At 40.1% G+C, this 25,365-nt stretch overlaps 1 protein-coding gene across 1 annotated transcript in view; it reads left to right on the top strand.

Annotated features, from left to right (window-relative positions):
- The window catches only part of LOC136877619 (WD repeat-containing protein 43), a 161,308-nt gene extending 136,737 nt beyond the window's left edge, over positions 1-24,571 (top strand). The window contains exon 10 of the mRNA XM_067151797.2: positions 23,720-24,571. Within this exon, the coding sequence (XP_067007898.2) occupies positions 23,720-23,880 (161 nt within the window). The 3' untranslated portion in view covers positions 23,881-24,571. The remainder of the gene's footprint in view (positions 1-23,719) is intronic.
- The last annotated feature ends 794 nt before the right edge of the window (positions 24,572-25,365 follow it).

The raw sequence follows: 25,365 nt of genomic DNA on the forward strand, positions 1-25,365 counted from the left end.
GGAGTGGTAGGGGAGGAGGAGTGGAAGGAAGGGAAGTAGCTAGTCGGAACATAGAAAAAATGATGAACTCTTCTCAGAAGAACTCTTAAGGTTTCACTTTCCTTTTTCCTGCCTGCTGGCTCTTCGGAATTGTATGCGCGTGTGTTTTGTATTCAGGAATCATTCAAGACGAATATTTTCACACTGCAAGACGTGTGGTTAAGACTATTTTTAATATGTATAACTTTCCCTGTTTTTATCTCCTTGTAAGATGTATATTGTTTAATTTCCTGTTGTGTATGTTTATCAGGAACTCAAACGAGACTTCATTAGTTAGTCGGAACATTGAAAGTATGATGAACTCTTCTCAGAAGAACTCTTAAGGTTTCACCTTACTTTTTCCTGCCTGCTGGCTCTTTAGAAGTGTGTGCGCGTGCGTCTTTTATTCAAGAATCTTTCAAATTCAAATATTTTCGCACTGCAAGTTATGTGTTTAAGCTTATTTTTAATATGTACAACTTTTGCTCTCTCAACGGTGCATGTGTTTCTACATTCGTCCCTGTTTTTATCTCCTCGTGAGATATATTATTTAATGTAACACCTAGTGTAAAAAATGGGTTAAATGAAAGGAGTTACATCACGTTCAAGATCATGCTTTCACGTCTTTGAAAAATGAAATTTACCGTTGGTCTTTATAGCTATTGTTGAGAGTGAAGGAGAATTTCCTGTTGTGTATGTTTATCAGGAACTCAAGGGAGACTTCATTATTTAATCGGAACATAGAAAAATGATGAACTCTTCTCAGAAGATCTCTTAAGGTTTCACTTTACTTTGTCCTGCCTGCTGGCTCTTCAGAAATGTGTGCGCGTGTGTTTTATACTCAGGAATCATTCAAGAAGAATATTTTCGCACTGCAAGATGTGTGGTTAAGGTTATTTTTTAACATGTATAACTTTTGCTTTCTCAAAGATTCATTTGTTTCTATATTCATCCATGTTTTTATCTCCTTGCAAGATTTGTATTGTTTATTGTAACACCTTGTGTAATATGAATGCCTACACACTGACCTATTTTCCCATTTTTTGGCTGATGATGACGCCAACACAGCGTCGAAACTAGTCCCAAGTGCAAATACATGTTATAAATAAACCTATAACATTTTTGTATTGAAAAGGTGGAACCTTTCTAGTTTTTCCTATCTTCCTAATTTAGCACGCGAGGGCGAAACGCAGGCAACCAAGAATGAGTTAGCTGGAAAATTTATAATGTCCAATAACGGACCATTGTATTGGTATTATTGGAAGGCAATGTCGGAGTTGATTAGTAATACCTGTCGACTGCTCTTCCGCAAGAAAAATGAAAATGAAAGAGGAGAACATGTTTTCATAATAAATGCGTAAATAACGTGTCCGATAACCGTTGTTAATTCGTTAAAGATAAACGCTTAATAAACGATCGCTTAATTTTAATGCTAAATACCGCAATTCAGTAAGAATGAAATACACCTACACCTCAAGATATTAATACTTTGACAGATGAAATTAATACTTTATTAACGGTAATACCATTTTACGTAACAGTAGAGAAGAATAAACTGACTGGTAGCAATGGCAGATTGTGTCATTGATTACGAGGTTGGTTTATATTTTCTCGCATCCGTTGAATTACAGAAAGGCTATTGTCATGTAAATTTATAGCGGGAAGGTTATAATTTCTCTACTGGCACTTGAACTATGTTTTCATCATACATACAGTGCAGATAAGTTAGGATAGGTGACGCTATTTGAATAACAAAACTGAAACATTTGCCACAAAATGAGATTGATCATCTTCCGTACGGTATATTTTTTGCACTATGTGCATCTCTCTTGTCAACATACGAAAGTGATATTGGAGTCGATTAATAATATCCGTCAACTGCTGTTCTCTAAAGAAAAATTGAAATGAAAGAGCATAACACGTTTTCTTAATAAATGCGTAAATAATGTGGCCGATAGTAGCTGTTAACTCGCTAAAATTAAAGGCTGAAGTAAACGATCTCTTAATTTTAATGGTATACCGTATACTGGAATTAAGTAAGAATGTGATACACCTCAAGATATGGCAGAGTACATCACTGATTTCAGAGGATAGTTTATATTTTCTCGCGTCTGGTTAAATTTCGGAAAGCTATTCCCATGTCAATTTTTAGGGAGGAGGTTATCATTTCTCTTCATGCATTTGTAATAGGTTTTCATGATACATATATGGTTAGGTTATGTGATACCGTTTGAAGAAGAAATCTGAAATGTTTGCCACGGAAACCTCTGGAGTGATACCGTATTTCTCCGAATCCAAGACGACGTTTTTTTCTCAGAATCTCATGTGAAAAATCAAGTGTCGTTTTGCATTCGCGGCCTGATGGTAATGAACGCCACTGACAACTACCTCAGTAACCACGCTGTTTCTTTTCACCCCCGTGCGTGTACACACAAAACTCGTTGACAATAAACGACCGCCTCTTTATCATACATCGCTAGCTGTGGTGACCGGTTGTACAGTGCCTATGTGTAACGTCAGTGGATCTCGGGAAATAGTGAAGAGAGAATGACATTCTATTATCCTCTACAAAAACATTTCTCAAATCTACAGAATGGCATCAAAACATGCGAGCCTTCTAATTCTTAGAAAGGCCACGGCTACTCAGTAGCAGAGTTATAACGCGTGGTGTTGTAAAGATACGTGGGACAGGTGTTGCCGGCAAATTTTCAACGGGTTCTCATCGATGTTATGATGTCAATTGATGGCTATTAAACATTCGGAAATGTATAATAATTGTGCAGTCGCAAGAAAATATGGCATAGGCCTAACTAAAGCCAATATTCAGCATTACCGTGAAGACAAAGATAGCTTAAAAATGCGTACTACACAAAAAATGCATTCAGTGGCCCGCAACAAGGACATTTTAAAGAAGTCGAAGATGAAATTGTGAGGTGTGTGCACAAAAATGCAAGGGCGGATTTGGCGTACTGTGGCGCAATAAACTCGTTCATTGACTTTCAAAGTCCACGATTAAGAACTATACGTCGCTAGCCGCTGAAGTTGGCCGAAACCGGCAAGCAAGACGTGCGTGTAGCGGCAGCCAGTTATATCTGACACTGAGTGAAAGTAGGAGTTTTATAGGAAGCAAGAATATTTTCCTGATGGATAGTCGTATTGTAGAGATGCGTGGAATGTGTATTGCCAGCAAATTTTCAACGAGTTCCCTTCGATATTATAATGCCAATTTTAAGTTAATGGTTATTAAACCCGCTGAAATAAAGCATAATTGTACAGCCGCAAAAAAATACAGTATAACTAATGCCAATGTTCGGCCTCTACAAATAGTTTTAACAATGCGTACTGTATAAAAAAGACATTCATATGATTTTACAAAGCACTTTTAAGACTGATTAAAATTTTTGAAGTAAAAAGTGGGGGTCGTCTTGGATTCAGAGAAATACGGTAATATATATTTTTCAGAATGAAATTAAACACACACTTTCCCGTAGTATCGGATTTCGAAAAACAACAAACCAGTAAGCCGTAGTGTAGATATTATCCGCGACCACACAATTTTTGAACAAACTGATTGTCCTTTTCATACTGATTTTAATGTGTATGGGGGTTTCTCGGCTTTTACAAAAAAATCGGATATAACGACAATCCGCTATAGTGAGTACATTTTTTTGCTGTTATGAATTCTTGCTATAACGGACTTCTACTGTATTGAATAATTAAAAAAAAAATTTTCATTCAGATATGCATTTTTTTCATTTCATGAAATCTTTGGTGCTTTAAAAATTTTTAGTTCATATTTGGAGTTTCCAGATTGGTCGGACTGTGCAAACTTTCCTGAGAGTTATTCCCCCTCCAACATTTTTGTGTTCTATAAATGATTAAACCAGTAACCTAATTAAGAGCTACAAATCTTTGCTATGGTTCTGAAGTAACATTTTCTGACATGCTCTATTTTTTTCTTTTATTGCATGGTCTCCCTTTTGACACAAAATGATAATTAAATACAAAATACCATTAAAATACTTTCAGGTGTTTCTGCGTTAATGGTGGAACAGACACCCACCCATAAATAATATAATAATCGTATGGCCTCAGCTACCGTGTGCAGACATTTCAATCTGATGCCATCTGGCTGTCTGCTCGTCAATTTCGACGTTCCGTTTTACTCTAGGCCCACTAGATGGCAGACCTAGTAAACCGAAACTCTCTTGGGCGTCTATGGCTGAGATTTAATGAATTTTGTCGGGTAAACACCAAATGTGTCACCAGAGATCTTTTAGATGTGGACATCGTACGACATGGAGAGTCTAAAGGACTTTTTTTCCGCCCTTCAAAAATCTGACTACCTCTGCCAGGTTTGAACCCGCTATCTTGGGATCCGGAGGCCGACACTCCACCAACTGATCCACAGAGGCAGCTACCCACCCATGAAACAACTGTATTTCACCACTTACAGTTTTATTATATGTATGAGGTGTGTTCCTGGTAGTCTAGTGACCTTTAGATCACTGCAGATGTCCTTCGAAAATCCGTCGAAATCCTGTACAATTTTTAAAAGTTTTCCTAAATTTAAAATTGGTGTTATAGTTCTGTGTTAAACTTTATTTTCTTAATGAAAGATTTATTTTTCCTTTTTGATATTGTACCTTTTTTAATATATATTTTCTATTTTTTTCTTTTTAATTTTTAAAAATATTGTATTGATTAGGTAGTCAATAAAACTTTCATTAAGAAAATAGTCATATCCATCAATACGGGCCTAATAATGAAATTAATTGCCTTTACTGTTCCACCTGTTGCCATTTCATGATGGATGCAGTACTTTTTAATCTGTCTCTTGGTACAGGCTGGAGCAAAATGTAGCTTCCACCGAAGTCCCATTCTCGTTAATGCCTGTGACAGTATCGAAGCTGTTGAATTATGGATGGTGCTGAGTAATGACCTTCAGAACATGTCTAGTGCATTTGAGTGTTAAAACAGGTGCTACGCATAGGGCTGGTTGTGCTGCAATGACACTTTCTGGCCCAGTGAGGAAAGCAAGGGAAAACTTCCTTGCTCCTCATCCTGTCTAGTATGCCTCATTTTGGTGCCACCATCGGTTCTTGTAGAACTGCATAACCTTGGGTAGTACAATTTGAGGATCGAACCAGCCTTCAGGCTGATGACCTAACAAACAGGATAACAGTTGCAATAATTTGAATGATAGTGATCTTGATTCCAATGTTAATTTGTTGAAGGATGATGATGATGATGATGTGCCAGAAATGAATCCTATAAGTGAAAGCGAGGTGGGTGATGTTGAACCATGAGTGCTTGCACAGCGGGTGCCTGTGGTATGTCTACTCACATGATACAGTGGAACCTCGATTCCCCATTTTTGGAGGGACCACAGGAAAAAAAAAACATACAACACGGGAAAACGGAAAATCCGGGAACGAATGAACCATCACCAATTTGGCTAAACATCACAAAAATGAATTATGTATAATCATCTTACAAACACCCCTAAACCAAACAAAACTACGGCCTCAATGGGCCTTCCGCCTGCCAAGCTACTGATGCTCGGTCCGAAGGCCTGCAGATTACGTGGTGACGCACGGTCAGTGTGACGAATCCTCTCGGTTGTTATTTCTGGCTCTAGACCAGGGTCGCTACCTCACCATTACATAGCTCCTCAATTAAAGGTAATCGTAGAATCAAGTGAACCTGGAACCAACCCTCATATCCAGGTAAAATTGCCTGACCTGACCGGGAATCAAACCCGGGCCCTCCGGGTGAGAGGCAGGCAAGTTAGACCGTGGGGCCGGCTTCAAAGATTAATTACCAGTATGCGACTTTAAAATCTCGAAACTTTACATTCAGTTTTACCAGAGAAGCTACGTCAGTTTCCTCTGAAAACTTCTTTCAGTTCAGCAACTTTGATCAGCCAAACTCTTCGAAAAATCTAATACCCGTAACGCTAAGCTGAACAACAATTGACCGCAAGTAGTTTTTAAGCCTCTAACCTAATAAAATAAAGCTCATTAGGTACAAAAGCGTCCAACATGATGGCGAAATCCCTTCTTTTTTCTTATCTTCCATTGTAATTTGGTCACCGGTATAGTGTTTGTAGTCAGTTGATGGAAATATTGTACCGCGTAAATTAGGCCTACATCGACTTAAGGTTATGTTGAACTCGAGAATATGGTTTCGAATGTAAGTATCGGTTCTCAAGTTCTTGAATGCATTGTATTCAGTTCTGCCCATCACTAATCACAATCAAATTGGAAAGAGAAGAAATATCATTAACACTTCCGAAATTACGGTTATTTGTGACCTTGAGCTCAGCTGGAAAGTGCGCTTGCTGTACAAGTCAGTATGAGTGCGAAATTATACAAAGTTTTTAAATGTGACGTGCGCAAGTAAAACGACTGCGATTTTTATAATATTTTAACACAAAAACATGAAATTCCCAGTCTTATATTAGGACCAAAACAGCAATAGGGAATCCCAAAACCTCCCATGGCTTTATGTATGTAAGGCTGCTATTAGCCGTGGGCGACTAGTGGCGCAACTATTGCCAGTGGATTTAAGTACCGGGCGATCAGTGGCGCAACTTGTGAATACTTGCTCGGTTCATACCGGGGAATAGTCAGTTGAGATAATGGTGTCCTACGAAGAACTTCTTCTTGATCTTCTATTAAAAAAGAAAAACCAAAGGGTTAGGAAAGTGCGGAAACATCCTATATTTGTTTCTTGGCTGACTAGAGGATTATATTATACATTGTTTGACGATCTAAATGATGATGATAGTAAATTTTTCAATTTCCTGCGCATGTCAAAGTCATCATTTTGCGAACTGCTTGGCCACATAAAAGAAGAAATAACGGAAAACGACATAGGTCTAAACAAGTGTTTCCCATTTGAGCTGCAATTCACTAATAGAGCCATATAATGGATCAATGGTACTTGTAAATGTAAACGATTATAGAATTTATATGTGCATTACATAGTATTTCCATATAAGAGTAGTTAACGTTTTATAACACTCACACATCAGGTGAGTTGGCTGTGCGGTTAGGAGCACGCAGCTTTGAGCTTGCATCCGGGAGATAGTGGGTTCGAATAACACTGCCGGCAGCCCTGAAGATGGTTTTCTGTGGTTTCCCATTTTCACACCAGGCAAATTCTGGGGCTGTACCTTAATAAAGGCCACGGCCGCTTCCTTCCAACTATTGACCCTTTCCTATCCCCTTGTCTCCATAAGACGTATCTGTGTCGGTGCGACGTAAAGCCACTAGCAAAAAAAATTATAATACTCACCTAGAGTATTCTTCTCGCCTACGGGTTTTGCTCCGAATTCTGGAATAAAGTTCTTTAAAATGCTGTTCGAAGAATTCAGTGTTTTTATTTTGTCAGTGTAAGCTTCAGTTTTGGAATCCCAAATGACTGGTTTTCATTCTACCTCAAAAATGGTCTTCAGTATTTATTTCACTTTCAAATAATGTTGCCATCTCCTTCATTTGCTGTTGTACTTTATTTGATGTCTCCATGTTCAATAAATAAACTATAACAATAAGTAATATATTCACTCTACCACAGCACGAGACCAAACAAGGTAATGAGGAAAGATAATGGTTAGGTGGATCGCTGACTCAATTGCGTTCCATCGTCAGCATTACGTCAAGCTGGTGTGAAAACACGAACTTGAGTGACATTTTCGTATGCGCAGGGCGGTACATCGGGCGACTAGTTGCGCCACTAGTCGCCCACGGCTAATAGGCTACATTTACTGCAATGCCCCGTCACGCAGTTGAGCAACTAAAAGTCGCCAGAGCAGTTGCCGGCTCAGATGACGGCCGGCAACTAGTTGCTCAGTTGCGCCACTAGTCGCCCGCGGCTAATAGGCTCCATTTGATCCATTGGTCCGTGACTCGCCAGAGCAACTAGTTGCGCCACTAGTCGCCCACGGCTAATAGTGGCCTAAGGTGCATCATTTGTCTGGTCTCGATAACATAATCGTATACGATAATATTGAAATGCTAAATTTGTGCTGCTTAAGAAGGAGCAGTTTCGATTCCTGCCTGAAAGCCAGTGACTATACAGTGCCCTGAGGGAAGTGCCGAAAACCTGTTCGGTGATACACGTGAAAAAAGTATAAAAATAAACATTTAACCCTGGTCATAATGTAGACGTTTTGCAAGTACGAATATTTGGAGAAACTCGTTCCGCCTTCAAGTAGAGCTGTGCTATATTTCCTTCCAATTGTTGTGGACACACACTGCTTTATGATTTCCGAGGATTCTCTAAACAATACCATCCAAATGCGATGCTAAGATGGTCCCTTATGCAAGTTCACCGCCGATCACTTTTCCGGTATAGTAGATTACTTCCTCAAATTACCGCATAACGGGACGTTAACATCATGATCCATAAGTATGCTGTAGCCGTCCTTTCATGAGATACAGTTTCTTGAAAAATGCGTGATCGAGGATTTAGCGTTGATGGGACTGAAATTTCTGTACAGTTGATCCGAGAAATCATTTCTTCGAGGAACAAATAATGCAGAATTTTTACAACATGATTTAATTAGGATGCTCGCGGGACAATGTCATTTGAATGAATAATACGGGAAAACATAGTTTCGGGGAATGTATAATCGAGGTTCTACTGTAAAAAGGGAACTATTTTGTGATGTACCTGCTCCAATTAGATTACCAAAAATGTGTGTGCATATGTGCCAAAACTGTTGTGCCAAAACTGTTGAGCTATAGTGATTTCAGTATAGCACATTGTACATACCAAATTCATGCTGAGCACTGGTTTTCTCCCACACCAGTGAATAAGTCGTGCTGTGACCACGTGCTGAGCAGTGAAATAATCTTGCACTTTATTGTTGCAGTAGTACATCGGTTTCCCATTTTTATTTGCTTCAGTATCATCTCTAAAGTAACTTGTACACTCACTCTTATCCATCACGGTCTCAACTCTACCTATGTTCAACCCGGCTCTGTCTGGTGGTATTTGAAGGTGCTCGAATACATCCGTCTTGTGTTGGTAGATTTATTGGCATGTTGAAGAACTCCTGCAGGACAAAATTCCAGCACCTTAGCATTTCCAAAAACTATAAGAGTAAGTATGGGGTGTAAAAATTATTATTATTATTATTATTATTATTATTATTATTATTATTATTATTATTATTATTAAGGGCCTTATTTTTTTGGTGAAATAAATCAGTTGATGTCAGTGTTATAGGTGAGACCAGGCATCGTCAATCAAGAGCAAAATGCTTTCGGAGCCAGTTTGCTTCCCGCTCTCGAGAAATGAGAGCAGCTTAGCGAGCAGGTAGGGGAAGAATTAAGGGAAGTGCATGACGTAGTATGTATTGAAGGCCAGTGGCGCAAGCACAATATGGCCACGGTATGCAACCCGCCTGACTGCTGCTCTCTTGTCACGTGACAAACAGCCATCCCGAGCAGAGCAAGTAACACCGGCTCCCTAGAGCAACTACGTGATGACGTCTGGGTAAGACTATTTCGTGGTGACGTCTGGGTGAGACTATTTCGTAGGTATTTTATGAAATAAATCGTCATACTGATCGATGTTTTCTGTGAAGTCTTCCTTATAGTATCAGGTAAATCTAACTAATTTTGTGATAAGGGGTTTTAAAGTGAACTCTTATAATGTATTCTTGTTATTAGATCTTAGAACAACCAAATATACAAATTTTTATAGAAATGAATGTATAAATCACTGATACCTTGAAATGAAGTTAGGTGATCTGGCCTGTAATATGAATTTATACATTGCCTAACTTTTTTACACATTGAATCACTTGTCTCCAAAGAATAAACTACATATAGTCTCAACATTATCAGCATGCAGAGTTGTGCGACAGTAAGAAGGTATCTTTGTGTAAGCAGAGAAACCCCTCTTGCTGTCCACATTAGATGTCGGAAACCATAATGCTTGCGAACACTTGGATGCAAATTCAAATTTCTTCTTTCTTCTCCTCAATCACACATGCTTTCACTACATTTTTCAAAGCCATATAGCCCCGGAATATGTTCATAGATATGCTGGTACTCCCCGGTCCGAGATGAGTAGCTCAGACGGTTAAGGCGCTTGCTTTCTGAGCCCAAGTTGGCAGATTAGATCCTGGCTCAGTCCGGTGGTATTTGAAGGTGCTCAAATAGTCAACCCCATGTCACTGACACGTAAAAGAACGACTGCGGGACCATTCCAGCATCTCGGCGCCTCCGAAAACCGTAAAACTAGAAAGAGGGATGTAAAAACAGTAACATTATTACTACTCAACCAGACAATTAATTTGCAATAGGCCTACTAATACCAACATGTTTCACAATAAAGGCAGTATTATTTATCTTTCCTTTTTATTCATCCACTTCCTCATGCCAGGATTATCCAATTTCTCAAGAGGAATGTTAGCTTGCATGAGTGAATAAATAAATGAATGAATGTATCTATTACAAATTGCTGTCTATCACTCTTCAACTTCTTTGCGATGTGTTGAGTACCGCCGATTGTTATTTGCCGTTTAGAATTATGTTCATTGTGTTTCTGATTCCCTGCTGCGTTTTTCGCACGTGTTGCATTCCTCATCCCTTGAAAAAATTGTCGTGATTTTAATTTTCAGCATTTTTATACTTAAATGCGACATTTGCCCATAAAGGTTCATAAGCAGCAAACTCTCACTGCCATGCACTGTCAGAGAGTATAATGTGCACTGTATATCTACGACCACGACACCATTTGCTGTGATCGATAACAGATATACAGTAGAACCTCGATAATTCAAAATCAGTTAATTCAAAATCCCGCCTAATTCGAAGAAGCTCTCGTTCCCGGAAACATGAGATACAGTTTTGCATGTTATTTAAATTGTTTAATTCGAAATACGGATAATTCGTAATTCGAAGTACAATGTCGGACCCATTACCGAAATTCAGACTTTTAATTCGAAACTGCCTTTACATTTTAAAACAATAGTATGTTACAGAGTAATTTCAACTCGAAATTTATCCGCTCCACGTCATAACAGAACGCGCGTTCCAGAACGTGGAGGGGTAGCTTTTCGCACTTACACTCACTTCGATGGGTCTATAGTACGCTTCATGATTGCTAAGTTGAATGAAATCGGGATTCTTTTGTATTCAACCTTTTAAGGAACTCCGTAATATCACGCAACAGGCAGTGTGCGGAAAAACAGAATCCGCGAACACTAGCGATGCCGACAGTTGACGAAAAAACTTGGCTCATATAATAAATTCGTAGGCACCGTACAATATTGTCATTGCCGGTGAAACTGCATTGCTTTATTTTAATGCGAGCCCAAACAGTCTTATGGTTTTAAAGGAGAAAGTGCCAGCCGGGGAATCGTACAAGGGTGGGGGTGGGGGTCGTAGTAGTGCGTTGCAATGCACATGGAAGTGAGAAACTTTATCCCCTCGTCATAGGAAAGTTCGATAAGCCACAATGTTTTAATCACTTTCCATGCCAGTACAAAGCATCTAAAAATGCGAACAGTACAGAAATCCAAAAAATAATGCATTTTCACAGGGGAACCGGCATCATTCCTCATCTTTGAATTGTGTGATTTTTATCTTTCGTTGCGTGAGGTTATGTTTGTCAGTGATTTATCCAAGTGCATTATTTGAACATTGTAAATGCATCTTGTTGGATACATTTCGGAATGTTTTTTCCATGGCATTTGAGAGGTTTAAACTGTGAATCAAGGTGATTGCATGTATTAATGGGTCTTATAATACTTTGTGACGCGGCAAGTGTTTACATTTCTGAAGTACGAGAGAAGTGCCATGGCGGGAAATCGTACAAGGATAGTCATAGAAAAGTTTGATTTTAAGGGCATCGGGTACTTTCTGTGTAAATACAAGACATCTAAAATGCATACAGTATAGTAATCCAATTAATAAAGCACTTTTACATGGGGGCCAGCGTAGATTTCTCCTCGTCTTTGAATCATGCTTTTTTTCTTTCTTCATTTCGTTGCGTGAGGTTATGTTTGCCAGTGAGATATCCGAGTGCATTATTTGAATACTGTAAATGCACCTTCTTGGATACATTTTGGAAATAGTTCTTTTTCATGGCATTTGAAAGGTATAAACTGTGAATCAAGGTTAACTGGATGCAGTAACGGGCCTTAGAATATTTTGTAACGCGGCAAGGGTTGGTACTTCTGAATTGCGAATTGGCGGTTAATTTGAAATCACGACTTCGAATTAACGAGGTTTTACTGTAGATTTTTATCGATTGCCTTAGAGATTGTGGAACTGAATACACATTTCCGATACACAGTGCGCATTGCTTTGTGTGCATTTTTGTAGAGAATATATAGCGCTATCAAGCAAATGAGAAGGAAATACAATAGTCACGTTCTCAGCAGCATTTAAACGTTTATTGGAGAGCTTTTCCGATACTATTTCACATTTTTCATATCAAGTGGGGTATATGTCATGATTATTTGTGCAATTCGTGCATTAAATCAGATTTCGCAAGGTCATTTTGCTAAAATACAATACTTTTAAGTACACAAGAACCTTGTTTATCGTGATTAAGTGGGACCAGAACTGATCCGGATTATAAAAAATCCGGATAATCCGGAAAACTAAAAAACAGATACATTAGGTACATGTTATATAATCTATTAACACAAGTTGAACAGTAATACTTTTTTTTCAGTTGTACAAAAAATATCAGAACACTTTTCGTACATTTACGACTCTGTTTTATGCACTAAAATAATGTGAGTTTTTCTGTTTTACATTTGTATAGCGTTTGCATGCAGCACGATCACGAAGATGTTTTACTAACAACAGTTCTGCCGGTGTGGTTTCAGTCAAGGATTCTGAATAGGCCATCAGTTTATCCAGCTGCATTGTATCCTCTCCATGAGTCATTGTTCCCATTCTCACTTCCAGGCGAACGCCGGGACGGTACCTTTGATAGACCGTGAACGAATTACTTCCAATTCTTGTCCTTACCTATCCTTGGCGGAAAAGACATTCAAGAAGAGTCGACGCCGTAAAAGAAATACTGTACAAGTAAAAATAAATTTTTATTATTTTCTATCCAGATAAACCGGAGATTGGTATTAATGAGGGCCAGATAAGCGAAGTTCTTGTGTACCTAGAAGGTCATATGTAGGCAAGAAGGAAAATATGAAAAAAGTTGTGTGTATCGGTATTACCAAAAAATACGCCCCCTAATTATTGTTGTTGTTGTTGTTATTATTATTATTATTATTATTATTATTGTTACCGAGATATCCGTGGTAGGTAGAGGTGAAAGAAGGTGCGGGCGTGAATGGGTTTCAAACTACGGAATCAAAGTTAATGTAAAATTAATTTAAAATTTAACTAGGTTATATTTTCTTTTCAAAATTAGGTAACAACAAATAGAACAGGTACTTAGTAGCCGAAATACAACTTGAAATGTACAATTACAGGGATTAAAGAATTTGGGCTTCGAGCCCTGAAAACACAATTCTTGAGCAACTAGCTCAACTTTACGATATACCAATTTCAACAAAAGGGGCAGAAGACCCCACTCAAACCCTGGAGCCCTTGCTCCAAATTACACAGCAAAGCCTCCTCGAGGCATACAACTCTCAGTTTTAGAAAAGAGCCACTCGCTCTTAAAGTTAAGCCTCTCCCAGGCCACACCAAACTCAACTTTCAAGTTGTCCTCAAAGGACATATACACAGGGGTAAAATACCCAACCTACTGAGGTCTATTAGGTGAGAAAAGATTAATACATGACCTCTAAAATACAACTTGAGAGGAGGCGAACTTGCACTCCTAATACACTTTGCTTAAGACCTACTTGGCACTAGGCTGTTAATACAAGGGCTAATCCCATACTACAGAGGTGACTTAAAGGCAATTTACATTACATTACGGGAGAATTGGTTGAGAAAAATAAGTTCACCTCAAGACGATGTGAGTGGGAACTCGAGAGGGTTAGCGCTCTCTATCCCATAATGTAGCTTTACAAGAGAATAGAAGAAAAGAGTAGTTACATTTTAGGAAAAGGTTACATGATGGAAAACGCTTCGAACCCGCCGCGAGAGTTAAACTGCCGACCTAGCAAGAAAAGAAGATATTAATAGGCCATTACCTGGTGTTGAACGGCTGAAGAAGAAAGAGGCGCTTCCCGCCTCCTGCTATGTACTTAATACACTGAAAGATGGAACAGAAGTGGCCCGGAGACCCCAAAATCAGCAGTTTATATCCTCTCGCGGAAGATTCTAGGCGTTAGGGGAAATAAAACACCCTCCCTCAAAGTTTTTATTGGCTAGGGAAACGAAACCCCTACATAGAGGAAGAAGAAACACATTATTGGTGGAAAATTAATTAAAGAAATTCGGGATTGGCTAGATCCAAAATAAGGGGAAAAAGAGGGGTATACAGCCAACTTAAACCATGACAGAAAGAAATTTAACAAAGAACAAACTCTTGAAATAAAAATTTCTCCAACAAAATAGTTCTTTGATTTCGCACTAGGTTGCACTAGTGTAATTCTTCAGTAGTGTCCTCTAGAAGAGAAAGTTCACACTTCTTACTTCAAGCGAAACAAAAACACATCAAAAATGACACAGTTCACAAACTCAAAAATTTCCAGGTAGTGACATCTTCTGAGAAAGTAGAGAATTAATAGAATAGATAAAGTTCAACCTTCCTCCAGAAGAGGAGTTTCAACTGGCGCAACTTTTAAATAAACGGTGTAGAGGTGTACCGCCCGGTACAGACCTCCCCCCCCAAAAGATCCTCCAGGGGTGACACATGAAATCAGTTTGAAACAAAGTCCAAGTAATGATGTTGATACGAAGATAGATAGCAGAAGCATTTACAAGATTTCTTAATTCAGTTTCAAAATGTTGTTGTTGCAGGTGAATGAAAGTCTTTATGTTTGTAGAATTTGAATTTCTGAAGATAAACTTTTAATACTTAAAGGTGAAGAAAAATTTTGCAATGTCCACCAAATATTGTAGTTGAATTCCCAATTGTAGTTATTGCTTATGGTGACTGTCCATGTAGTTGATGTAGATTGAGTTGAATGGCCGGACCGGCCGTTGCAGCTTGCGTCCAACGGAGGCCGCTCGGACCCCTCAAGTACCCTGAGATACCGCTCGCCCGCACTATGAGGGGAGCAGAGGTGTAGAAGCACGCCGCGCCCGCGGTGAACATATACAGGCTGCGGGCCAGTAGCAGGTCGTGCGCCGCACATCCGCCTTGGCCGGGAGGAGAGCTCCGGCTTGCCGTGCACATGTCGGCCTCGCTGGAGAGGAGGGGGCCCATCCCCCTCCCCAGTTGTTGCACGGCGCTGCGCGGCTGCGGGGGCACTGAAACATTAAAGCTAGGCGGCAGAATTGTATTGGACCATCGTCTTCATTGAGGGTACAGGCATTATGGAGAGGTTGAGGGGCCAGCGGCGTGTAGATACCCATTGCATTAAACATTATGAAGCCACAGTGTAAGGTGGAGCAGGAGACGGGAGCGTGGTAATGGCCGTGGCAAGGACAGAATGGCAGTTTAACGGGTCGGGACAGGTTTTACAAAAAGCTTACATCTGAAACAAAATATTATAGGTAGTGCAGAATGCCTTAAAAGTAAAACTCAAAAAAAAAATATAACCTTCATATCCTTTCAAAATAATATGAAGCAAGTTAACACAGAAATTACACCGGTTTCACCTGGGACAGGTGAACTCTAAATATCCTCTCGGTGGCTGGATTACTTAACAATAAAGTAACCGGCGTAAGAAAATCGAGAATGATACAAGGCCCATGAAATCTGGGGGCAAGCTTGCCCGCGGGAACAAAATTTTTGACCATAACCTGGTCACCTACCTTCAAAGGGGTGGGTCTCCGTCCACGATCATACCTTTCCCTAACCTTTTCATGAGACACTTTAAGATTGGCTTTAGCCTTCTTCCAAAGATCTTTAATGTTGTCCGGGTCTATTGTCTCGGGCAGAATGTCACTCAGAGACCAGAGGTTAGAGAGCGGCGAGTTGGGAACAAACTTGAACATCAAAGAAGCTGGAGTAAACTTGTGAGATTCATGAACCGCCGAATTCAAAGCAAAAGCTAACCAATGCAGGGACGTGTCCCACCTGGAAGGATCTTCATGATGATAAGCAATGAGAGCGGACCTGAGATTACGGTTAACTCGTTCAGCCAGAGATGGTTGCGGGTAATAAGCAGAAGTAGTTACATGAGATATTGATAAGTCAAAACAGAATTTACGAAATAAATTAGATGTAAAAGCCTTAGCATTATCAGATACAATATATTGACACGGACCAAAAGAAGCAAAAATAGAATTTAAGCAGGTAATGGTGGACTGAGCGGTAGCCAGCTTAGTCGGAAATAACCAGGAAAATCTAGTAAAACCATCTACACATACAAGGATAAATTTGTTGGCATTTCCCTTCGACTGGGGGAAGGGTCCTACATAATCAATATACAGGCGTTCCATGGGGCGCGATGCTTGATGAGAAGACAAAAGGCCTACCTTAGTGGACATGGTTGGTTTACTAAGCAAACAAGATTTACAGGCTTTTACAAGTTCACGAATTTCACCGTCCATACCTTTCCAGATGAACCTTTCACGAATCTTTTCACGGGTTTTAAAGATTCCAAGATGCCCCCCCAATGGGGTCTCATGATAGTATTTGAAGATCATAGGCACGAGAACAGCTGGAACGACAACTTTCATCATCTTGTCATGCCTCGAAGGGCAACATAAAACACCATTCCTCAGAACATAAGGGACGACATGCTCCCCAGAAGAAAGGGTTTCCATTATCGGAGCCAGCGTCGGATCTTCACGTTATCTCGATATCCCTAAAGAGCATGGGGGTATCAGTTAAAATGGCATTAACATCAAATAGTGTGGACTCGGGAGGTGATGAACGGTCGACCGGTTCATGGTTCTCAACGTCGTTTGAAAACATACGGCTGAGTCCATCAGCAACCACATTTTCAGTACCTCTGATATGCCTGACATCGAATTGGAAGGCAGAAATACGGATAGCCCAACGGGCTATACGACCAGTACGACGTGGCCTACCTAAGACCCAGCTTAAGGCTTGGTTATCTGTCTCCAGGTCGAATTTGACATGTTCCAGATAGAGACGGAACTTTTCTAAGGCGAATAAGACTGCCAAACCTTCAAGCTCATATATGGAGTACTTTGCTTCTTGAGCTGACAATGTCCTAGACGCATAGGCGATGGGTCGCCTCCCTAGTTCAGTCTCTTGAAGAAGAACTGCGGCTACTGCTGACGACGATGCGTCGGTTTGGACGATGAATTTCTTCGAGAAATCAGGCATAGCAAGTACAGGGGCATTACAGAGAGCTAATTTCAGATCTTCAAAAGCGGCTTGTTGAGAAGGTCCCCACTCGAATTTGATGCCTTTCCTACGAAGAAGGTTTAAGGGCGCCGCTCTATTAGCAAAGTTAGGAATGAACTTTCTGAAGAAATTCACCATACCAATGAATCTGGCGATACCTTTAATGTCCTTGGGAGGTTTAAAATCACGGATGGCCTGTGTTCTAGAATGATCGACAGCTACACCATCAGGTGACACAATATGCCCAAGGAAAGACATAGAGGGCTTAGCGAAGGCAACCTTGGACAACTTAACAGTTAACCCCGCCTTACGAAGGCGATCGAGAACTTCTCGCAGATGATCTAGATGCTCTTCAAAAGTCTCTGAAAATACGACGACATCATCCAAGTAGTGATATAAGTACTCAAATTTGATGTCGGAAAAGACCCTATCTAGTAGCCTAGTGAGCACAGCTGCCCCCGTGGGGAGCCCGAAAGGCACGCGGTTGTATTCATATAAATTCCAGTCCGTGGCAAACGCTGTAAGATGTTTAGACTCTTCGGCAAGGGGAATTTGATTATAGGCCTGATTCAAGTCCAAGATGGTGAAGAACTTGGCCTTACGAAACCATGAAAAGCAAGAATGAAGGTCGGGAAGGGGCACAGATTGCAACACCACCTTCCGATTGAGAGCCCTGTAATCAATGACAGGCCTGAAGCCTCCTTGGGGTTTCGGGACTAGAAAAATAGGCGAAGAATACGCTGACTTAGAGGGCCTAATAATACCATCCTTCAACATTTGATCGATGATTTCTTTCAGAGCCTTCATTTTAGGTGGAGATAGCCTATACGGTGGAAAGCGAACAGGAATTGAATCCGTGACCTCAATTTTGTATTCAATAAGGTCAGTAACACCAAGAGAATCAGAGAACACCTCGGGAAACGACTGACACAGTTTGCGAATACTATCAGCCTGCTCCTCAGGTAGATGTCTAAGGTCTAACAACATCTCATCCTGGGTAGGCGAAATAGAAGAACACGACACAGAATTACACTTTAATAGTGGTATTTTACAACTAGAAACAAATTTGAATGTGCACGACCTAGACTGGAGATCGAGCACAAGACCAGTGTGAGAAATGAAGTCCGCTCCCAGTATGATGGGGCAAGACAAGTGTTTAGCCACGAACAGTTTAATTTTCCAGGTAAATTTAAAAATACGAATTTTGACCAGTACGGAACCAAGAATTTCTAATGGAGATGAATTAGCCGAAACATATTGAATACGAGAAGAGTCATAGACAGGTAGGTTACAAACAGATTTCAATTTCGAGTACCATACAGCCGAAATAATGGAACAAACACTGCCTGAATCTAATAGAGCTGTTATAGGCTCGTTATTTAACTCAATCTTAAGAAAAGGAACAGGTGCGGGGGTATCCGCCGCAATCCTAAGACACTCTCTGGGGCATTCAAAAAAAGAATTTGAAGATTGCTCATTCCCTGAATTCTCGACGTTTTTGCCCGGGGCTGAGCCTTGGAAAGCAGAATTAGTCGACTCAGCCGAAGCCGCTAGTCACTTTTTATTATTGGCATAGGTGGAATTTGCACCAGAAGTTGAGCAGGAGGGGGTGCTATTTGAGTTTGGGCAATTCTTGGCGATATGTGAGAAGGCCCCGCACTTAAAACAGCCTTGTGATGACCCGGCTCCATTCCTTGTCCCACTTGACTTGATCAGAGGACACTTATTCCGCAGATGTTCAGGCGACCCGCAAGCATAACATTTACGGGGATTGACTGGTCGGCGAGGTGGAGGCCGAGTGTTACTAAAGGAAGGCGGGGGTTCTTTCGCGAGACGCAAAGAATCGGCGTATCTAACTCCTTCCGCTGAGACTGCCAATGCTTCAAGTTCCGAGAACGTTTGCGGGCACGCCGCGAAACACAAATATGACCTGTAGGATGGCGAAATACCTTCTACAATAGCCTGCACAATCTGATCTTCAGGAAAGTGCAGAGCAAACACCCTAGTGTAGAATTTGATATCTTGTATGAAATCAGCCAAGTTTTCATCCAAGCGCTGTACACGGTAATAGTACTTCTGAATCAGGGAGGACCTGGCCCTAGCCGGGATGAAGTTAGCTAGCAAATGGGCATGGAAATCCTCAATAGATGATTGCTCGGCAATGGCTCTTACGATTTTATCAGAGAGAATACCAATAGCATACGGATAGATAATTTGCAAAATTTGACATGGCGAAAGAGAAAAAACAAGAGCATGATCCTGAAATTCCACTAGAAATCTTAAAAATGAAATTACGTCACTGGTGGTGTTGACGGAAAACTTAGAGATACCTCTAAGCAACATTGCCAATGGATGAGGCAAGCTGCTGAACCCAGGTGTCATAGTCGTTAAAGGTTTCAAGGGCAAAGAAGTTAATTCAGAGCGGATGTTACTCAACGATGCACGGTGTTCAGATTCGTTGTTCGATGGGGCAGAGATAGTTTGAGCAGCCACGGTTATCCTATTGACTTCTCCCTGAGGAGGCACTTCATCACTACCTACATTCACTGTGGCGGGTTGATCAGTTTTGGGAGGAACTTCGCCGGTTAGCAATTGAGTGACCTTATTAGACAATTCAGAAATAGTTTCAAGGAGTGTATTAGCGTCCTTCCTCTGAACGTCATTCACCTTTAGAGACAACAGATCATTAACTCTATTTGCAAAGTGATACAGCCTGCCTTGCACACGCTTAATTTGATTAGGAGACGGATCGTTTTCATCAAAAAAACTAACTACAGATGCTAGCCCAGTAATATTTTCGACGATCGTGGAAAGAGAATCATCAATTTCTTTCTCTCCCAAATTGGGGATGGAAATGGGCAAATCAAGGGACTCTCTAAGCTTGTTAGTATCTATTGCAACCGTGCCTCCAGATTGAACATTTCTGATAGTCAATTCATATATCAACTCCTCCTTGCGCAAATAGTTAAGAAGGAGAACATCGCGAGGGCCGGGCATGATGACAGAACGAATTTGAAAAACTCACAAATGCCAGCAACTGAGAAAATGGTTAGAGTTTGAATTAAAGCAATGTTTGACCGTCAAGAGGGGCAAAATTGAGACCCATTCAACCACGCTCTGCTACCACTTGTTACCGAGATATCCGTGGTAGGTAGAGGTGAAAGAAGGTGCGGGCGTGAATGGGTTTCAAACTACGGAATCAAAGTTAATGTAAAATTAATTTAAAATTTAACTAGGTTATATTTTCTTTTCAAAATTAGGTAACAACAAATAGAACAGGTACTTAGTAGCCGAAATACAACTTGAAATGTACAATTACAGGGATTAAAGAATTTGGGCTTCGAGCCCTGAAAACACAATTCTTGAGCAACTAGCTCAACTTTACGATATACCAATTTCAACAAAAGGGGCAGAAGACCCCACTCAAACCCTGGAGCCCTTGCTCCAAATTACACAGCAAAGCCTCCTCGAGGCATACAACTCTCAGTTTTAGAAAAGAGCCACTCGCTCTTAAAGTTAAGCCTCTCCCAGGCCACACCAAACTCAACTTTCAAGTTGTCCTCAAAGGACATATACACAGGGGTAAAATACCCAACCTACTGAGGTCTATTAGGTGAGAAAAGATTAATACATGACCTCTAAAATACAACTTGAGAGGAGGCGAACTTGCACTCCTAATACACTTTGCTTAAGACCTACTTGGCACTAGGCTGTTAATACAAGGGCTAATCCCATACTACAGAGGTGACTTAAAGGCAATTTACATTACATTACGGGAGAATTGGTTGAGAAAAATAAGTTCACCTCAAGACGATGTGAGTGGGAACTCGAGAGGGTTAGCGCTCTCTATCCCATAATGTAGCTTTACAAGAGAATAGAAGAAAAGAGTAGTTACATTTTAGGAAAAGGTTACATGATGGAAAACGCTTCGAACCCGCCGCGAGAGTTAAACTGCCGACCTAGCAAGAAAAGAAGATATTAATAGGCCATTACCTGGTGTTGAACGGCTGAAGAAGAAAGAGGCGCTTCCCGCCTCCTGCTATGTACTTAATACACTGAAAGATGGAACAGAAGTGGCCCGGAGACCCCAAAATCAGCAGTTTATATCCTCTCGCGGAAGATTCTAGGCGTTAGGGGAAATAAAACACCCTCCCTCAAAGTTTTTATTGGCTAGGGAAACGAAACCCCTACATAGAGGAAGAAGAAACACATTATTGGTGGAAAATTAATTAAAGAAATTCGGGATTGGCTAGATCCAAAATAAGGGGAAAAAGAGGGGTATACAGCCAACTTAAACCATGACAGAAAGAAATTTAACAAAGAACAAACTCTTGAAATAAAAATTTCTCCAACAAAATAGTTCTTTGATTTCGCACTAGGTTGCACTAGTGTAATTCTTCAGTAGTGTCCTCTAGAAGAGAAAGTTCACACTTCTTACTTCAAGCGAAACAAAAACACATCAAAAATGACACAGTTCACAAACTCAAAAATTTCCAGGTAGTGACATCTTCTGAGAAAGTAGAGAATTAATAGAATAGATAAAGTTCAACCTTCCTCCAGAAGAGGAGTTTCAACTGGCGCAACTTTTAAATAAACGGTGTAGAGGTGTACCGCCCGGTACAATTATTATTATTATTAAATACCTATCCATTTGGTTAACGAAAAGTTTTATTTATAATAATCTGAATTTCCAATCATATGATGCTGCTTAGAAATATCCCTACATTTCTTCCCAGCTGCTTTGTTGTTTTCCTCACTGTAAAATATTATACAGTAAAACCTCGTTAAGACGCTTCTGCAGGGGACAACAAAAATGAATGTGTTAAGCGAGAAAATGTACTACTGAATACACAAATAAAAGTATCCAACAAGGATATAGAAACACGATTTTTTTTCCGATATGAGGGCATTTTACGTCTTGTATCTGCGGGCACAGTGAAAAGTGTATATACCATTTATAAAGATGAGAGCAAAGTATTAAAAGGTGTGAAAAACACGATAGAATAAATATGAAAACCTTTTCTGCTGGGGCTTATAAAAAAAACAAGTGCAATGAAAGGTGTGAAAACCACCAAACAAATATGAAAACTTATGCATGGGGGCCAATAAAAATATACAAGTATTATTGCAGATCACACTCTTTCTAAAACAAATGTTAGTTCAAGCCTTTTATTTTTATTTCTCTCGTCACACTCTTTGACAGTGAATTGGAGGTTACACTCGGCCATGTGCGACTGGCAGGAATGACTTTGGCCACCAATTTGAATCAAACGAAACTTCGACCAACTTGAGTGATCGAGTCGAAATTCGAAGGTGCGAGTTCAACATTTGCGATTTCTGCGTGCTCAGAGATGTGAACACCATGCGGATACCAGTCCACTTTCTGAAAGATTTTAAGTTTGGCTTCATTAGAAAGGAATTTCATGACTTTTTTCATATCCATAACTAGGCTATCACAAGACTAATATGCAGCACCCTATTCAATTTCACAATTATGTTCGTAATCCAGATATAGGCTACTGTATCATACGATAAAACTTCACTGTACCACTCAACACAAAATAAATTTCTAACTTCTGGATGAAATGCGAAATAAAAGCACAAATAGGCTCATTTTTCGCTAATCGTGCAACTGTGGCAACAGCTCTTATCCGAGTTGTAAATCACCGTTTATTTCACAAGGGATGACAAGTAACATTTTCAGGGCTAGGGAAAATGTGATTGTACTCATAGTAAGCTACATAGCGAAAATTTGTGATTCGATAGGTTCGATATGTTTCTAATCCAGATATAGGCTACCGTATCGTGTGACAAATATTCGCTACACTTCACTGTACCACTCGATGCAAAATAAATTTCTAACTTCTGAATGGAATGCAAAATACAAGCACAAATAAGCTAACCGGCAAGCAAAACTGAACATTTCTGAGGCTAACGGCTTGCTCTCCGAACATGCAACTTATTCTGTGAAGTCCAGGAATTTAAGGCCATTTTCCGTAACCACGCAACTTTGGCGATGGATCTTACCCGAGTTGGAAATCAATTTGTTTCACGAGGGATGACAAATAACATTTTCAGGGCTAGGAAAAATGTGATCGTACTAAGTGGTAATCGCGAAAATTCATGATGCCTTAACTGAGGTATCTTTATATAGATTTGATACGATGAGAATCGGGACTTCAAATTTATGACGTGCTAAGCGGGAAAACATATTAATTAATGAGGAATGCGCTAACGAGGTTTCACTGTGTTCATCATTGAATTAAAGGTGATTTGATTTGAATATGAAATGTACCTGAACAAAATTCTCTTGACTTTACAGCCTCTTCAGACGAGGGAAGTATAGCAGATTTACCTATGAACACCGATTCTGATGACCACTGGGATGAGCTGTCAGAGGAAGGAGGTGCAGAAGGTCTGGAAGGTGAAGACAGCGAGGTTCAAGAAAATGAGTTGATTGATCTGGATTCATCATCAAGTTAAACATCCAAAAGAAATTTTATTTTACTTCCTCAGTAGAGAATGGAATTTTTGTTTGCAAATTCTTGGACAATATGTTCAATGTTTTAATAATGAAATGTTGTGCAATTTTTTAAATTTATCTGTCAAATTAGATCACATCCTTAAAAGCATTTTGACTTGAACTTGTAAAATATTTCATTACCATGTCTATGCGTTCAGTAATTTTTTTTTTTGGTTTGAAGTAGGTATTGAAAAGTTTTTAGCATGCACTTACGTAGAATCTTAATTTATCCGATCTCTTACACTAATTACACTTGTCGTATGGCGACCTATTTATTAACCCCTTGACGCTAACCTCCATACGTCATATAGACTTCCTTTTCTTCACATGCTGTCAACCTCCATGAGTGGTATAGACCCTGCAGGCCTAATTTAATTTTGTTCTAGCCTGTAAAGTTTTAAAGTTGTCTAGATGGAAATGGTATATCTCAGAAGCCAAAGATCTCTGCCCTCCTTCTGTATATGAATCAGCCCTTTTCATTCTATAGAGTTTGAAGGTGGTGGTGGTGATGGTTGTTTTAAGAGAAGATACAACTAGGCAACCATCATCTATAAAACACTTAAACAGAGAAAAAAAAATGGAAGGGATCTGACACTTATAAAAATAAAGATATCGGCCAAAGAAAGGCAAGGGCCATGAAGGGCATGAAAATGAAAGGCTCCTTTGCCCTTCAATGCTCTAATAGCGTCGGGGTTGGAAAAGAACAAGGGTTGACCAAGAGAGGTCGGAAAGGATATCGATGGCCTAGAATGAAAACCTCGTATCTCACAAAGTTCTTCCTATCCATTATTTCCCTTAAGACTGGTTACGCCTCCCAGCCACTTGGATATGCAGTCCATCCAAACAATGTTCGCTGTGTTCTTTATTCCTATGCCGACGTGTGAAGGAAAATGAACCTTACCGTACCGTACTATAGGAAAGTATGCCTGCGTGACGTATTTACTAAATCCTAGAGTATAATTTTTATAAGGTTCATTTTCCTTTACGTATCAGCATAGGAAAATAAACCCAACGAACATTGTTCTGATGGGCTGCGAATCCAAATGTGGCTGAGAGGCGTGACCAGTCTTAAGGGAAATAATGGATAGGAAGAACTTTGTGAGATACGAGGTATTCAATCTAGGCCATCGATATGTGAAAGTGAGGAGCCTGGCACAAGTAAGTGGAAGCAATGCCAGGACTCGGCTAAGGGCCCCTTATGGAAATTTCAAGTTCTCATGGAGGGAATTAGATATTTTTTCCACCAATAGAGGTTAGTCGCCAACCCACACTCCCTGGGACCCCTTTCAGTCATCTCTTACGAGAGGCGGGGGATATCATGGGTTTTATTCTGCCGCCCCCTCCCACAGGGGGAATATAGTGTTTGAAATTTTCTGATCTCTTTCTGCTTGAGGACATATAGAGTTAAGTTTCTGCTGCATTCTAGCGTATGCATGTATTATAAG

This window comes from Anabrus simplex, chromosome 7 (genome assembly GCF_040414725.1).
Source record: "Anabrus simplex isolate iqAnaSimp1 chromosome 7, ASM4041472v1, whole genome shotgun sequence".
In the NCBI taxonomy this organism is placed as follows: domain Eukaryota; kingdom Metazoa; phylum Arthropoda; class Insecta; order Orthoptera; family Tettigoniidae; genus Anabrus; species Anabrus simplex.